Source organism: Hemibagrus wyckioides, linkage group LG11 (assembly GCF_019097595.1).
Source record: "Hemibagrus wyckioides isolate EC202008001 linkage group LG11, SWU_Hwy_1.0, whole genome shotgun sequence".
NCBI classification, from domain to species: Eukaryota; Metazoa; Chordata; class Actinopteri; order Siluriformes; family Bagridae; genus Hemibagrus; species Hemibagrus wyckioides.
Window position 1 is genome coordinate 24,400,518 of NC_080720.1, and position 18,056 is coordinate 24,418,573.

Here is an 18,056-nt window from a genome sequence, read left to right on the forward strand (position 1 = left end):
AATATTTCATTCTCTCAAAGTCAGAATTTTAGAAACTGGCTGTTCTGAAAACTGATTATAATTAAACCAAAGGTCAGTGCAGTAAATCAAAGGTTTATAACAATTTTAATGCCATACTTCAAATGACACGTAAAATACTGACCATTATTAATTTTGTATTAAATGTAGAACATTCAGAAAACAGAATGGATATGTAAAACATTCTTAAATCAGATGAAATAAGGATTTGACCATTAATATATCACCATACAAAGTTGTAATTATACTTTTTATTCCATCAAAATTAACATTTAATGTCAATACTACTGTATAGATTATTTCTCAAAAGTGATCATGATATCCATTTATAGTGTATCAGATATTTGCAACATGTTTGCAGCAATGTAGCTGTGTTTTTTCTGATGGTCCTACTAGATGTAATAGTTTTATAGTGGTTCTCAGTTTAAAATTTGGAGGCCTATATGATCTGAAGGGAGACTAAACATAACACTTTTTAGTTAAGCATATTTTTCTTCAAGAGGAAAAAAATTATTGTGTCATCCAAAAACAGCTGTCTGCATTTTGTTGTTCCTGAGCTCACTGGTGCATTCCTTCTTTTTAATAATATGCCAAATAGTTAATTTGGCCACACCTAATGTTTTTTGCCATTTCTCTGGCAGATAACACTCTTTGGAATTCATACTGAGAGTTATCAGCAACATATTCCAAATGCAAATGCAATAACTAAATTCAACTCTAAACATTTTATTGAATTGCTTACAAGTAAAATAATGAGGGACTACCACACAATGGAACATCTGAACAATCAATTATTTTGGTCCCAGGTACCAGTTCTCTTCAATGCTTTTAGTTATGCAGTTCTGAAGGTGGCTCCATCTCTAAAGCACTGAGGTACTGACTGCAGTTGGGGTCACCTCTCACTACTGGGGAGGTCTGGATGTGCCTGCCGGTGTGGGGGTTCACACACCAGCACTCACCCCGGTGTCCATTCACTGACATCTTACACTGAAACACATGATGGTCAACAATAACTTTGATTAGCATTCACTTCAACTTTACAGTTCTTTACAGTAGCCAGAGTCCTTACTAGAACCAGAGAATATGAAATCAGGGTAACATATCATCCCTATCTTATCCACACTGCACTAGCTCTCAGTAAAATCCGCCTGCTTTGATCAAAAGGTGCACACTCTTTTTTGGACCCTTGAAGGGGCAGAGCTATTCCACTCACAGTTAAAGAACAGCCTTCTAATTAGTGTTTGGGACGTAGACTTTTTTCAGTCAGTAAAGGCACAGATTTAGAGGGTTCATGGGCATAGAGTCTTTTGGAAAGCATGGATGTTTGGATGTTGTCACCCCCTACTCTCACATGCTCACTTAGGCTTATTGACTATGGAGTGCCTGGCTATATTATATCCCAGGGCATCCTCATGTCTGTCTTACCTTATGGCTCTCCCTACTAGTAACACTGTTGTAGCTAGTTTTGCCAGAGTCTCTGCTTGAACTCTTATACCATTACAGTATGAGAGTATACCTAATAATCTGTGTTATTTCTCCACCCCCATGTCATACTACCCCTGAGAAGCCTGTCTTGTAATCCTGACTTTATAGTGTACAATTACAGAAGTGCAATGATTTATAATTACATATCTGATTTTACTCAGATGAGGATGGGTTCCCTTTTGAGTCTAGTTACACTCAAGGTTTCTACCTCATGTCAACCCAAAAAGTTTTTCTTTACCACCATCCCCCCTGGCTTGCTCATTAGAGATATAGTTCAACTGAAATTTTATATCTAGATCTATTTATATCTATAAAGCTGTTATGTGACAATGTCCACTGTCAAATGTGCAATACAAATAAAATGCAATTAAATTGAATTGACACTTCCTGATTACTTCCTGTTCCTCAGAGTACAAAATGCATACACATATACAATGTCAGCACAAAGTCTTGGCATACCAAACCATCTGAGGAGGTTTGGAAGCTTTGTGTACTCTTACTGATACTCTAGTTTTCCAACCCTTGTCATGTTCTGATTATTCTTTGTATTCTACTTATTATTTTGAAATAAAATTGTTACTGTGTTTTGACATTTGCTTATATTATTGGCTCTGAATATGGATTGTTTTTTGGTATTGTCAATAAACCTCATGCATATGTATCCTTGAGCCCTGTTAAGTTATAGTGATTACTGTCTTGGGGTTTTTCAGTACACACCCCAACACCTCCCCACCCAAAGCGGCCAGTTCCACTGATAACCAAACATCAGCATAATGAGATATTTTCTAGGTACTGTTTAAATATATTTAATAACAGAGTTAATGAAACAAATGTTCTGCTGTGGGTGTAAACACAAGCGTCCATAAATGTCCAGACATGTGAGGTATATATAATTAGGGATAAAAGTTAGGGATAAATTGTAACTTAACTTAAAATTGTATTTTTTTTTTCTATTTTTCTATACTTCTGTAAAGCTGCTTTGAGACAATCTCCACTGTTATAAGTGCTATACAAATAAAATTAGTTGAATTGAATATTAGTGTACAACTACTATACATTATTATACATTAGTATGCCTTAAGCCTAAGCCAAATAATTTTATCATTTGTCCATTATTTGTTCTTACTTGTTTGAAGTTGTACTGGCCCCTTTTGTCACAGTTGGGTATGTGCACAGAATAGAGGTCCTCCAGAGGGCCACGATTGTCTTGGAAGGGTATTTTGGAGATCCTCTCAAGTACCTGCTCCATCTCCTGTTGACAATGGCTCTGTTATACACAACCAAAAGGACTTAAGATATGAAAATCTTACATGAGATGCCTTGAGATTTAATAAATGTTTTCAAAACATATCTTTTCCTACCAGATAAGTCAGGAGCTGATAGTATGATGACATACTGGTGTATGCAAATGATCCAAAATATTTAGGTATAAGCCTACAAATAAATGTATCCAATTATATGAGAATGTCAATAGGATATACTAGCAGGAAAGTAGACAATTTATAGTGTACAGGTATAACTAAATAGATTTGGTAGAAATACAATTAGAGCATTTGATATTAGTATGTTTAAGTATATATTAAGAGAAGTAAAACAATTTTTGACGTACTAGTATTTCAAAAAATACTTGAAGAAACACTATGTGCCCAGTAAACTATTAAGTATTTCTAAATAATACCGTTATGAAATAACTCACAGTCAGTTTTCATTTATTTTAAATTTTAAAATTATGGTTATACTGTATATTATTTAATAATTTAAGGTTAAGTTCATGATAATGATTTTTCCATACTAATAATGTATATGTGTCTGTTCTTGATTACTCGTGATGTTTTGTCTGTTCTTTGTTCCCTTGTGATGTTTTTTGCTATTTTTTGTCTTATTTCAGCCTTGATCATTATTTAACAGGTCTTGAGAATATCTTTTGCAAGTACAGTACAACTTATTTTGAAGGGTGGGGGATGGGGGTGTTAATGTGTGTGAATTTCCCAGGACATCAACAGTTATTGAAATATTTAAATCAGCCCATCTAGTACAAACATCCATGCCATGATTACAGAGACACTTCTTCATTCTGATGTTTGATTTGAACATGTTTATCTGAAGCTCTTGCACTGTATCTGCATGATTTTGTGCATTATGCTATTGGCTGACTAGATAACTGCATGAATGTGCAGATCATCCTAATGTGGATGGTGAGTGTATATTAATTTTTAGACAAAAATTTATTTTGCAATTTATTTAATTTGTATTTTGAGATTTGAATGCTACCCAGGTCACAATTATTAGCACTCATGCCCTTAGTATTTCCTTTTCCAACATAACAGCAGTTATATAGGAATATTCCCTGACAATACTTGATAAGATTAATTAACACAGAATCTCTGCAGATGCTGATGTATGAGGTCATCTCTTTTACACTCCCATTCTGCTCACCCTATGTGTGAAAGAACTGGGATCTCAAAAACGTAATTCTGTGGCAATTTTAGCCATTCTGAACCGTTTGTATGTGGATTTTGGATCACTCTCTTGCTGCAACCAACCATGATGCAATTGGTAGCTACATTTTCATTTTAAAATCTCTTGGTATTTCATGATATCACATATGATAGATTTCAAATAAAAAAAAATGCTTTTCAAATCCTGATTGATACATGCACTTTTATATCCAAGTTCCTGTTTTTAAATTTCAATTCTGCCTTTTCCCTATTAACATCAAAAATATGAAAGGACATTTTACATGACACTCAGTGTTATAAAATTTAAAAATCATTTACAGAAATCAATTTAATGTTAATAAACTGCTGCATCGCCTGCTTCACTAGAAAACCCTAACAAACATATAACAACATAGGTGCTTGTATCGGAACGTGTGTTATGTAATTGGCATAATAATACGCAAGTGCCTGCATTCACACAAGCATAGCCTCAGACTTTGCAGAATATCTGTTCTTGGATATCACCCAGCCCCACTCTACTTCTTGGCTAAGTCTGTATTTAGGTGTAACTAATACATGGTGGAATTGCCTGGAGGGAACTTCCAAAGGCTCAGAAGACCAATTACCTTGAAAAGCTCCTCAGTGTTGACTGGATTGCTAATTCTGTTATTTCCTTCATTTTGTTCAAGACCAACCTAATACCCCCTGCACTGGTAATGTGATCAAAATATTTTATCTTTGATTTCAAAAACAGCTTTGCTCTGTTCAATGTCAAAGCAAACTCCTCAGCACCACCTGTAGGTGAATGGTGTATGCTCCATACTTGCACCTGAGACTAGAATGTCATCCATCAACACATCAACTACTTCAGGATTTTTCAGCATTGTGGACAGTGGCTGGCATAATTCCAAACTGAATATGTCAAAAAAAAAGGTTGAAGTTTGAGTCTTACATTCCCTGCCATTTATAATGTATATACAGTACATATGTGAGGTGACAATATACAGTTTTTTCAATGACCATGAAATCTTAAAAAATGCAATAAATAACAAACATAACAAATAACAAACCGCTCTCCATCCTGCTTTGAAATAATGGGATGGGAAAATTGAAATAAACCTCCAGCTCAAAGAAAAACTGTCATGGCAGTTTGTTATGAAAACAGTTGAGCAAGCTAGGCATGTACTTGGTACGTGGAGACAACTTTCCAGTTGAGAGGTTGTACATTTTGGAGGTAGAGTGTCCATCTGAGTCTGATATAGTAGAATGCTGTCTTACTCTGCCATGATCAATTTATGCATTTATACAACTGAGCAATTGGGGGTCAAGGGCCTCGCTCAGGGACTCAGCAGCAGCAGCTTGGTGGTACTGGGAATCAAACTCACAACCTTCTAATCAGTAGTCCAATGCCTTAACCACTGAGCTTACACTGACTTGGTATTCACAGCTCACCTTTGTTGGCAGGCTTATATAAATTAATCTAAATGAATCGTAACATTGATCAAATGTATTAAGAACACTTTAATGCGATGGACTAGACTTCCACTATCATTGATGGGAGAGTGCATCCACTTAAAATGAATATTCTTCCCTGCTTGTTCCATTCCTTTCAGGTGATCCCCAAACCACTTAAAAAGGTTTTATTTTTCTACATTTTTCATTTACCTCAGAGGATCAAGGATGCCTTAAGGTCTGGGTGTATCAAATGTTAAATTATACCAAGTAGCTTGCTGTTATATCTGGAAGTGGATTAGACATCCTAGCAGCGTATGGCTGTATATTGAAAAGAGTTCTATATCCCACAAGCCATTAATCTGTCATATATGTCAGAAAAGAAGCGTACAACAATTCTCAGAGGAAATATTTTGCAGAGAGTACAGAAATTGAAGGAAATGGGAGGGTGACTGTATATAGTAAAGTAAAGTTTGCTCATTAAAATGGGATTTTACCTAAAATGTCTTTTGATGAACTTTGATGAACTAAGCAAATGAACTGAGCTAAATATGCTAAATTAAAAGAATAAGTACAGCCCAATATTTGTGTGTTTATTATATTCAGAATTTTGCAGAAATATTGTCTTAATTCGAGGAATGCCAATGAATCTGGAGTTGAGCACACCTAACTGAATATATTATGATTTTTGGGGACAACATCAGGACCTTGGGGCAGTAAGTAAGTAAGTAAGTAAACTTTTGGACCACGTGCAGAACATTGGAAGACTTTAATTTTTATATGTTTTGCATCATTTTTGAGTTTCAAAAATTTAAATGTATTGGACATGTATTGGAGTCTGTTAGCTGTTAGCATGTAATGACACAAAAAATGTATTTTCCCTAAAAGGCAAATTGGTGGCTGAGGCTCATGCAGGAACAAGAGGCAGCCAATAGGCGAATAGAGTTAGTACTGAGATATGAATAAAAAATGAAATATGAATCTATTTTTAGATAGGTATAAATCACAAGCCAAATTTATCTCTGGTCAGTTCCTGAATTCATTTATTTGGTGCATTTTGTGTTTATTCAGATAACATAGTCTGATGTATAACTTTTTGTTTTAACATAAAGTAATGGTGTGGTGGTAGGGGGAAGGGGCTATGGCTGTGGTATTGTTGCAAACATATGCAGAATAAATGACACTGATTTTAAATTTACTAAAAGACTGTTATTTGTGCCGTAATTTAAAATTTGACATATTACTAGTAGAAAAAGAGTTTCACTGTGGCAGTACTAAAAGTACTAGTAGTAGTCAAAGAACTGGTGGTCATAGTAGTACTCAAATTATTACTTATATTCATCATATTCACTTCAATTCAATTTGTATGACACTTTTAACAACTGACATTCATATTTTTCCATAAAATATTAAGCAAGTCTAAATGAAACAGTTTTTTTTTATTTTACTAGCTGAAGAAACAATTTTTTAAGTACATACATGAAGTGAAATTCAGATTTTTTGGTAGTGTTAGCTTAGGTAAAAATAAAAATTAAAAATCTTTTCTCTCCCACCTGGGAAACAATTTGAGTTGCATGATAAAGGACGGACGGACGGCATTACTAGGACCCGAGTGTCAGGAACTACTAGGACAATTCCCTGCTAGACCACTGGAAGGGGTACATGTCATGTATCATGTGTGTTTGTGATTTACCAATGTGTGTTGTGTCACACCCCTCGACTTGTTCTGTTTCCCACCTTGTAACCCATTTCCAATTATTCCTAATGTTCTGCTCTATTTATACCTGTCCTTTTGTATCTATCTTTGTCAAGTCATTGTGTATTGTCACATTGGTTTTGTTGGGCACCCTATTATGTTTTTGATGTTGTGCATCCTGTAAGTCAAGTGATGCCTTTCTGTGTCTAAGAATTTATGTTCCATTTATTTTATTTCTCGTCATGTCTCTATAGAGTTCCCACCTCTGGCAACGTCTCCCAAACTTACCTTTGCAGACCCAGCAGGATTGCCCAGTTATTGTTTTTTTCTTTCAGACTGCGGCTCAGGAACTTCAAGGACATTTGTTGTCACCACTGGTTTGTCAGCATTGGCCAATATTGCTCCGCTTCCTGGTAGGTGGAGGATGTGGACTTTCCTTCCCCGTTTCCTCAGTGTTGCTCCTTCCCTTTCGTGCCAGCCGAGGATGCCGCTGCACAGTTGGGATCAGTGGAGGAGGCCACTTGGCAACCTGTCATGTGTAGGGCACTTCACCCCCTCCCTGTCCATTCAGGATGTAGCTCCGGCTATAGGGATCTCTTTTCTTGGCTATGGTTTCCTTCAGTTCCCCCTTGGGCCTCGCTGTCCCCTTGCTTCCCATGCTGTGACCCTCACTCTCCCTTTGGGCCTCACTATTCTTCCCATACTCCCCCTTTTGGCCTCGCTGAGACAGTTGTGTGGTTAAGTTTGGGCACTTCAGGAGCTGCAACTTATTTTTTTGGGGGGTGGGCGGGTGGTTCTCTGTCAAGAACTATTGGGACAATTCCCAGTTAGGTTATAACCTGTTTTGGTTATAGCTTGTTTTCATGTCATGTGTGTTTCCAATTATTCCTAATGTTCAGCCCTATTTATACCTGCCCTTAGAATTCCCAACACTTAGGGATTGGACACACACACACACATACACACACACACACACATTCAATTATACATCTTGCACTGTTTTTCTACATTCTTAAATGCTGCTACTGCTAGACTGTATACCAGGGGCATTTTTAGGATTTGAAAACCTCAGGGGCTGAGCCCAAAACATCAGGGGCTAATTAGGGAGAGAGGGTAAGCAAGAATAACACGTTTTGTAAGGGCATTTTTTATGTAATATTATTTAATAATAAACAAAAATTAACACAAATAGTATGAAACCTTTTAAAATTTCATTCAGTCCAATCTTTTTTCTGACTCCTCCCATCATTTCAGAGTCTTGCTACTAAAAAAGAGTACATTAAATTGATTACATATTCTCTCTCACACAGGCATGCCATGCAATATTATCTCTTACAGCTTGTGGGTGAAGCAGTGTCATGTAGATCCTTTTTTTATTATTATTTTACAATAATTTATATTATACTTGCACCTCTTATTTCATTCCTCATTTATGCTGGTACTTCTGTATGTATTATTCTTTAATTTCTTTTTTTCAGCCTCTCTTCTCTTTTCTTATTGTTCTCTCATCTCTTATCTGTCTTGGTGTTTGTATCTTGTCTACTTCATGCTCTTGGTGACTTTTCTATCCTATTTCTTTGAGGGTGGAATCATCAGAGAGAATCTCAGAGACTTTACTTGAGCAAAACGGTCAATTACCATACTAGTATTTATAGTGCTGAGAATTACTTTTTGAATTGACAGAACAACCAAATGATTGAGTCTGTTCTGGCCCATTGTTCACCTAAGCCATGTATGTATTTTAACTTAAATACTGAATTAGTTGAATAGTAGAAAGCTTAAGTGTGTTAACAGTTTATATTTTATTTAGATCTATCTTTAGGCTTATTTAAATATAAGGCTTTTGTACGTCTTGGGTATGGAATAATATTCTGTGCAATATTCAAAAGGGTCCTATATGTCAGGAGTGTTCAGAATCAAAGACAGTGGGCCTCCTTATTGACACAACATACATTTGTTAGACTACTTTTAGTTTTTAGGCTATTATCTGAATAAAAACATTGTTGTGTTTTCTGACAGGGTTTTTTTTTTTTTTTTTTAAAGGTATTTTAGTCACGTGGTGTGTGAGTGTGTATAGGTGTTCGACTTAAAACGGTGCTGTGCAGACCAATAGGTGTATGACATTAAAGTATCATGAGATCAGTTCTAGAGCATATTCAAGCACACACTTTCGCAGTGTGTGTGTGTGGAGAGAGATATCAGTCAAAATCGTGTACAGTAAACGGCAACAGTGCTCAGATTAAACGATCAACATTTACTTAATTCCTCTACACTCCAGTGGCAAAATTCTGGATAAACCATTTGGGGCTAGATTAAAATAATTCGGGGCTCAAGCCCTGTATACTAGACTGTATACTGGTCAGTGCTATCTTTATGTATCTGCCTTGCAGTTTATTGTATTGTCTGTTTGTACTCTCTCCTGTCCTCTTTTGTCAATCTTTTTGAAGTTTAATTTCACACAATTTTTACAGTTTATCTACAGTTAACTTAAACTGTTTGCACAAACATGCACTTGTCAATATGTCAGTATGTTAATTTTTCCTTTTACTCTTTAGCCCAGGTCCTGTGTTGTCTTATATAGCTATTTGTTTTTAAGTAGCACCAGAGTCCTGGAGGAACATTTTTCATTTTATTGTGTACTGCATCAGCTATATATGGTCGAAATGACAATAAAAGCATCTTAATTTGAATTGACTCTTGTGCATGCCACCTGAGTATCTTCTTGCACTACACTTTATGCACAGATACACTGTTATTCTGGAATATATTTGGGTTAGGCCATTTGAATACAGTCAAGTCAAATTGCTAAAGCATACAAAGATATGAATTGTGTGCTTCCCATTTTGTAAAAATTGTTTATGGAAGACCCACATATGGGTGTGATTGTCAGACAGTCACAAAACCTTGCTATGGAAAAAGGACATGGTCAAGTTTTGTAAATGGAAAGCAATGTACCTTCCTCAGCTCTGTTCTCCATTCACTAAACGGCACTCAACTACCCCATGCTTCAACACTTGGCTATGTACTACATGTATATTTTGTGGACACTATTAGATATATCTACCATACAATGTACATTTCTTATACAGGTCATTATGTTCCATTACTGTTTACACTATTTTGGTTGCAATTAATCAATTTTATTTGTATCTTTCATCATTTACCAGCTTGTTGCGTGGCACCTTGGGCTCCTCTGTTTTATATTTCATCTTGGTCTTCATCTGTTGCCGGTGATGGATAACAGCACTCTCTTTAGGGCCCATCCACTGGCTGTCTTTTGTAGGCCTTCTAATCGTTGGGACTTCAGTTTGTTCTACTACTGGACCCTCCAACATCTCACCTGCCCAAAAAAGAGCCAAAATGAGTGGTTTTAAGAGAGTAACTGAATTAGAAATAAGTTGTCTGCTAAATGCAGCCTACCATATAATGGTGTCATATGAAATTAAACACCACATAAAATTATCTACCTGACTTGAACCTGGCTAGGGTTAGGGTTAGGTTTTGGGTAGTCTATGAACATTAAAAGGGAAAAACAGGACTGGCCACATTGGCAAGTAAGAGGAAAAGAGCTATTATTGCATATGTAACTGTAAAAAAAAAAGGTGGATGCTTTTTCATGTTTTTCTATATTTGCATGTTGGACCAAAGATTGAGCAGCAGAGAAATTAATTATGCGACTTCTGTGAATAGTGTTATGAGTTACTTACACTGTGGACACTGGTGACTTCCTGTCTTCTTTTGGCCAACATTACACATGATTTACAATATTTTTTACGATCTTAGATGGGATTTCTACCTCTATATTTCTGTCTGCTTCCATTCTCAGAGACTGACTGCTGCTAATGAGCAGTTAATCCATCGGAATGCCAGACAGAGAAAGTTGGTGACTGCACTGTGCACCTCAGCATGCACTGACCACACTCTGTGATTTTATGTGGCCTACCACTTTGTGGCTGAGTTGCTGTTGTTCCCAATTGCTTCCACTTTGTTAAATTTCAGGAATGGACTTATTGCACAGTTTGGCAACCTATCACAGTACCACACTTGAATTCACTGAGCTCCTAAGAGCAACCCATTCTTTCACAAATGTTTGTAGAAGCAGGCTGCAAACTTAGGTGCTTGATGTTATACACCTGTGGCCATGGAAGTGATTGGAACACCTGAATTCAAAGATTTGGAGGGGTGTCCTTAAAACTTGACATCAGTTAAGATGAAGGTAGCTAAAAGTTTGACCAAGAGGCTTCAACTGAAGATTCTTGGTGCCAGATGAGTTGCAATGCTAGTTTATACACAAGTGGCAACATGTGTTCAGGGTCCTAAGGGAGTCTCTCTAACCAGCTCATGGGTTGTCCTGTTGCTGATAATTTGAGTTTTGAGAGGGACTTAGAGCAAATGATAAATAAGCTGTATGGAAAGAAGAGTACCAAAAGGGATTGTTTAAATGTCCTAGAGAAATGGACATGTGTTTATGTCAGGAATCACTGGAACAGTTCCCTACCAGACCACTGGAGGAGGTGCTGGCAGGCAAATTGGTGGAGTCTGCCTTACTGTTTGTTTTTCCTTGTACTTTGTGCGATGCCCTTCCTATTGTTCTGCCTTCCTGCCTTGTCACCTGTTTCCCATTTACCTTGATGTGTTGTCCTATATATATGAGCCCTTGTGTGCCTGTCTTTACCAGTTATTGTTTGTTGGTTGTGTCAAGTTTCCACGTTGCTGGTCTGTTTGACAGAAAATTCATGTTTTGTTTCTGTTTAGTTTGGTTTTATGTTTTGTTTAGTCTTGTCTTCCTCCTGTGAATAAAGCAGTGCTTCGTTTAATCTTGCGCATGGGTTTGTCTTTCCATGGCTTGTGGGTGCACATGGTTACCATGGAGATCCAGGTTCGAGCCCCGTGAGGTGCAGGGAACCTGGATGTTACAGAATGACTGGCTACTGTTAAAGACCCAGCAATATTACCCAGTGAGTTCCTTTTTTTTGTGAGGTTCCATAGGATGTTTTTTGAGGGCCTTGGACATCCATTTATGACATCTGACAGACCACCAGGTGGGCTTCCTTGCCCCGTTTCCTCAGGGAGGTGCCTCCACTTCTGTTCCATTCAAGGATGCCGCTCCACATGATAGTCCTCCATGGTGTGCGGGTGCACGTGGTTACCACGTGCCTAAAAAGTCACCTACTAGTGTGCTGACAATTTTAATTCAGATGGTTCAGGCTATGTTTTGAATGGATGGAGGTGTGCTGGACTGGTTGTGTGTTCATCACAAGTACTGATTGATCAAGGTAGTCTCCCTAATCATCTCTCAGCCGAGGTTGCTATATTTGAGGACTTGACAAATGCAGGCATGCTCATCAAACATCCCTCATTTGTATCTAACCTCTTGTCAGTGTGTAAACATCCAGCATATTTGGCTGTGGCTCAGATTAAGGCTCATTTATATTTACATTTATGGCATCCAGAGGCCCTTAAGCAGAGCGACTTTCAAAAGTCTCCATCAATGAATACATCAATACTGGTTCACGAGGTCACAGATTAAGTATACCGTCTGTCTAAAAACTCTGTTCCATGGCTCATGGCTGCCACAACACAATTAAAGCTCAAGGTAAATTGCATGCAGCTTTTTCTCTTGCATCATTCTCTTAGCCATCAAGAGTCAGATTTGCTTACATGATTTAGCCCTAAGTTACACATTCATGCATTCAATACTGCATAATGCTCTCTCTGATGCTATAATCTTGTTTGATTAGCAATATCAAGACTAGATTTCCTACAGTGTTGGGGGGGGGGGGGACATTTCATTTGTTGGGTTCTGCCCCTTTAAGAATGCGATGCTTAGTGCGTATATGATTCTGAATCATTTAAAAGAAGAAAACGAGGCACAGCACGAGATTCATGTAGCTGTTAAGACTTTAAACGATCAAATAACATCAGATTTGCTTTACATTTTTGAATCTTTCCTGATCCCAGCGTGGTGAGCATATTTTATTGTTGTCTCCAAATCATCTGTAGTTTACCTTAAAGTTTATTGAAATCGCTGTGAATAATTAGCATCTAAACGCAAAATGTGATGCAGTTGTTATTTAACTGATTATACACTTATTTGGTTTCTGATAAAAGGTGAAAGTGTTCTAAAGATATTTGTTAGTGTATTTTGAGATATTTGGAGTTTGAGCCTAATGTTTAGGGATTTATATAGAAGGATTCAGATTTTCTGAATTTATAATGTGAAATGTACTGATAGTGATGTAGTAATCTAAGTGGAATAACTTGTTAATCCTATAATCTGATTTTATGTTGTTTATCTTTGTTTACAGTTTGACCACACACATACATACACACATACAATGATGTACAACAATGCTACTGTAAAAAATGTATGTGAAAATTACAGTAAAAAACTGTGAAATAGCAACAGTAAAAGACTGTAAAATCCAAAGTAATCCAAAGGTCACTGTAGTACATACATCAAATTACTGTAAATAAAAAACAGTATGTAACTTTAATTTTTACTCTCCTAATATGTAAAAATACACATTGTTACTGTGAAAATAGAAAATTTGGTAAAATTAACGGTAAAATGCCATAACTTCATAAACAAGTAATTACTCTAAAATCAAAGGTATTACTCTGTCTAAATTACAGATTTTGCTAACATGTTTATTTAAATTTACATTATAAAACCTTTTACCATTCAGCAAAAAAAACAGAAACAAGATATTAAAAATATGGAATGTGTTTAAATATGGTTTGAATCTGATAATGTGCTATATCCAATGAAACATTTTTATAGGCTGTAATTGTTTGGGTGTTTTGTGGTTTTGTGTTTTGTTTATGTTGTTTACTTGTGTCTGATGTTGCCCCGGTTTATTTTTGTTGCTGCAGCTTTTCTAGTTCTGGGCTAGCTATATATTAGGCAGGTGCCCATGCAATATATTAGGCAGGTGCCCTAATTAGCAGAATCATGACAAATATCTTTATAGACATAGTAAGAATATAGATATTGTCATGTGTATTTTATTCTACAAACACTGATTTAACCTCCCGCAGTGGAGGTTACGTGAACTGTAAACTTATTGTCTGCTCATGCGCATGCACTTCGTGAGTGCTTTTAAAATTACTTCAGAGTACTTGTTAATTTAGTACAAGGGAGGAGAAATAGACTGTGGGTGCACCCCTCACAGAAAAAAAGTCTTTGTACACCATTTTAACTCACATCCTGCCTAATTTTTTTTAAATTATTGCTTAAGAGCACATGATAACTTGCTAATTTAGTAGCAGGGAGGAGAGACAAACACTCATGCACTGCTAACGGAAAGTGAATTATCAAAGCCATTATAACTCGCAGTTAGCACCATTTCTGTTTTTGTGGAAATACATTCATTGAACAACCTCTTGACTCTTTGGGAGTTTCCATCTTTTTGAGGAAAGTTGTCTTTTACTTACTTTTTAAATTAAAAATTTTTTATAACTTTAGCTTACATTTGCTAGGTTAAGTTACAGGTTATCTTAACATTTATACTATATTATCTGCAATTTTGTGTTGCACTTACATTTACAATTGTGGCATTTGGCAGACGCTCTTATCCAGAGCGACATACAAAAGTGCTTTGAAGTCTCTATCAATTAATACATTAAAACTTGTTCAAGACTTAGATATAGCTAGTTTAAGGTAACTCAGTTAACTTTAACTTCAAGGTAGATGTTCAGGGGGTGGGGGGGTATGTACTTCATTGAAGGCTTCACAGAAATGAACCATGTTGTTTTAGTGCTTTGGAGATGGTTACAAACATTTTGAGGATATGGATTGTTTAAGCCCATGAAAGCCTGAGTTCATATAAGGAAATGATGAAATACTCTATCTTTTAAAGTGCTAGTTGAGGTTGTTCCCCAACCGTTGATTGAAGAAGAATCACAATCAGTGGCGGCTGGTTCTAAAAAGGGGGGGTGTTGGACATGCACCGAGTGTAAGCTCGACCACAATCAGTTCACTGCTGCTGAATTTGCAAATTTGGTCCACACTTGTTGATTCTTTTTTCTTCTATTTTTGTAAAGATATAACCGAATTTTCTTTCATCTCAAGATATTTCGCATGCTTCTACATTAATCAGGACCTGTCTGTTAACTGTCAATCTGACTCGTTGAGAAAGGTCCAATCGCATGAAGCCAAATACACTACTCACAAAAAGTTAAGGAAATTTGGCTTTTGGGTGAAATTTATGGAAAATGTAAAGTTCACGCTACAGTGATATTATATCATGAAAGTAGGGCATTTAAGTAGAAGCATACAATGGTGATTTCCTCATCTCAAACAATTTATTGAAACAAAAGCCAACAACACTGGTGGGTATACCACAACAAAAAATGTCAGTGTCTCAATAATTTGTCATGTGCCTTTGACCATCAATTTCAGCTTGACAACGACGTCTCATGCTGTTCACGAGTCGACTTATTGTCTGCTGAGGCATGGCATTCCACTCTTCTTGAAGGGCGGCCCTCAGGTCATTGAGGTTCTGGGGTGCAGGGTTACGAGCCTCTACACGGCAACTCAGCTGGTCCCATAGGTTTTCTATGGGATTCAGGTCTGGAGAAAGTGCAGGCCACTCCATTTGAGGTACCCCAGCCTCCAGCAGCCATTCCCTAATGATGCGACCTCGATGAGCTGGAGCATTGTCGTCCATGAAGATGAAATTAGGCCTGTGTTGTTCATGCAGGGGCACAAAGACTATAAATTAATTATGTTATTCAGGTAGTATTGTCTTGTCACTGTACCATTTACAAGATGTAGGGAAGTTCTGTATTGAGTAGACACACCTGCCCAGACTGTAACACCACCACAACAGTGGCTGATGCATAGCGCTCTCCTTGACGTCTCCAACATTGTTGGCGGCCTTCATTTCTCCTCAACGTGAATTGACTTTCATCAGAGAACAGCACTGAGGCCCACTGGTCCCTCGTTTAGCGTAAATGCTCCCTGGCCCGACGCCTGTGCCTGGTGGTGTGGTCAGGTACCCTTGCAGGTCGTCTAGCACGCAGACCACGCTGATGTAAATGGTTTTGAATGGTCTGATGTGACACTTAGGTGCCTCTCACGTCCCTTAAATGTGCCTGGAGTTCAGTGGCATTCATCATCCAGTTCCGCAGAGCACTGTTCACAATGAAGAAAATTTATTGGTCGATTCATGGATCAAACCCCAGTTGTGAATTTTGCCATGAAGCACCTTGTTAGAGAACAGCAAGTTATGCAAAAAGTACTGAAACACTGAACAGTTGGACATGTGCATTCAAAAGTGTAGAGAAGTTCACCTGTAAAGGTTATAGTCCATTTTAGGTGCATCCTGAAATTTCACCCAAAAGGCGAATATCCTTAACTTTTTGTGAGTAGTGTATATAAAAACAATATTGATTCATTAACAACAAACGTGGGAGGGTTCAAGGACAATTTGAAACAAGCCAATCAGAGCTCAGCCTCAAGTCACATGCTTTTCAAAAGTTTACGGACCTACATACACACTCGATTGTCCGGCGTCCCGCACACACACATGAACGAAATAGAGTTTTGATTTTTTTTTTTATTTAAACAAGTGATATGACCAGCAGTGGAATAGTGTGATTAAATGATTTTATTTTGTTATTAAAATATACAATTATTGTTAAGGTTATCAAGAGAAGACTGCGCCCCATATTGACCGACTGCCACTGATCACAATTAGCACTTTTTAAGACCATTACTGGATAGTACTGGCTGGTATGCTGTTAATTCTTTTCTACTTGTATCTATTTTGCAGGAACCTCCCACTGTGCCTCATATCTCAGACCGCTCTGATTATAAATGGAAAAAGACCTGTTAAAGATGAACCTGTCCAACTGAACTTTTAAGATTAATCAGTGGCTCAATAAGATCAATGGCTAATTAGACTACTTGAAGCATAAGGACAAGGTAACTATCCGTACACTGAAGTTAATAAATCTGTTTCTGGAGAGCATTTGAGCCTTTGTTCCAGGGATTTTGTGACACTTCAGACTAGGTTAAAGGCTGGTGGCATTGCTAAAATCTAAGAATGTTCCTTAAGGTAAGTAAATTGACCACAAATATCCATCCATCCATCCATTGTCTACACCCACTTATGCCTAATTAGGCTGACCACAAACACATTTATTTTAATTATCTGTACATACTACTATTGTATAAGCCATCTTGTCATCATAAAAAGAAGTTGAAGTGTTTCACTTCTGCAACATTTCAGGTATGCATTTAAACTCCTATGAGTTATAGACTTGGAGGAAACAACTGGCTGCCCACTGTGATACCCCAGAAAATGTGACATTTTAAACTCTTTAAACTCCAAGAAGCAAACCATTTTTTGTATTTTAAAGATTGTAATTTTTTTTGGCATTTTTGATTTTTTGGACAGTGGCAGTAAAAACACAGTGGAGAGAGATAGGATGATTTGCAGCAAAGGGCCTAAGCTGGAATTGAAGCTTGACAGCCTGAATAACAGTATGTGGTACCAGTTGAGGAACTTGTTTAGCTATTTATTTATTTATTTATTTGTCTCTTTCTAACTTTCTCCCTGTCAGTTATAAAATCATCAATTATAAAAATGACCTGCAAAACTATAACATATTTTAACCACTTTTTGAACAACTAGAAGGCTGTTTATCTCTGTGCAGGCAACATGCTCAAACTAACATGCATCAATCTAACCTTTGCTTTGTGTTATGTTTTCTGGCTGCAGAGAGGATCATATCAGCCCACAGTGGACAACATGCAAGTCCTGAAGCTGAACTAGTGACAGAACATGCTGTAGGTTCCAGTTTCTCGAACATCATGCCCAAGTCTAACCCATGTCTTCACACAAGTCTGGACTCATTCCTCTTTTTCAACCAGGGCAGTTAAGCCCTGATATGTGTACATAATGTTTATTCATTTCACCATGGATTATCCAATCATATGGAAACGTGCTGTTTTTTTT

General features: G+C 37.1%; 1 protein-coding gene across 2 annotated transcripts in view; it reads right to left on the bottom strand.

Moving 5' to 3' along the window:
• Nucleotides 1-241: 241 nt before the first annotated feature.
• igfbp2a (insulin-like growth factor binding protein 2a) overlaps nucleotides 242-18,056 on the bottom strand; it is a 31,583-nt gene continuing 13,768 nt past the window's right edge. The window contains exons 2-4 of one of the 2 annotated variants that reach the window (XM_058402810.1): nucleotides 10,254-10,429; nucleotides 2,630-2,755; nucleotides 242-1,005 (exon numbers count right to left, since the gene is read on the bottom strand). In XM_058402810.1, coding sequence (XP_058258793.1) covers nucleotides 847-1,005; nucleotides 2,630-2,755; nucleotides 10,254-10,429 — 461 coding nt within the window. In that variant the 3' untranslated portion in view covers nucleotides 242-846. Of the gene's footprint in view, nucleotides 1,006-2,629; nucleotides 2,771-10,253; nucleotides 10,430-18,056 lie in introns of both variants that reach the window. The other variant, XM_058402808.1, reaches the window with a different exon arrangement.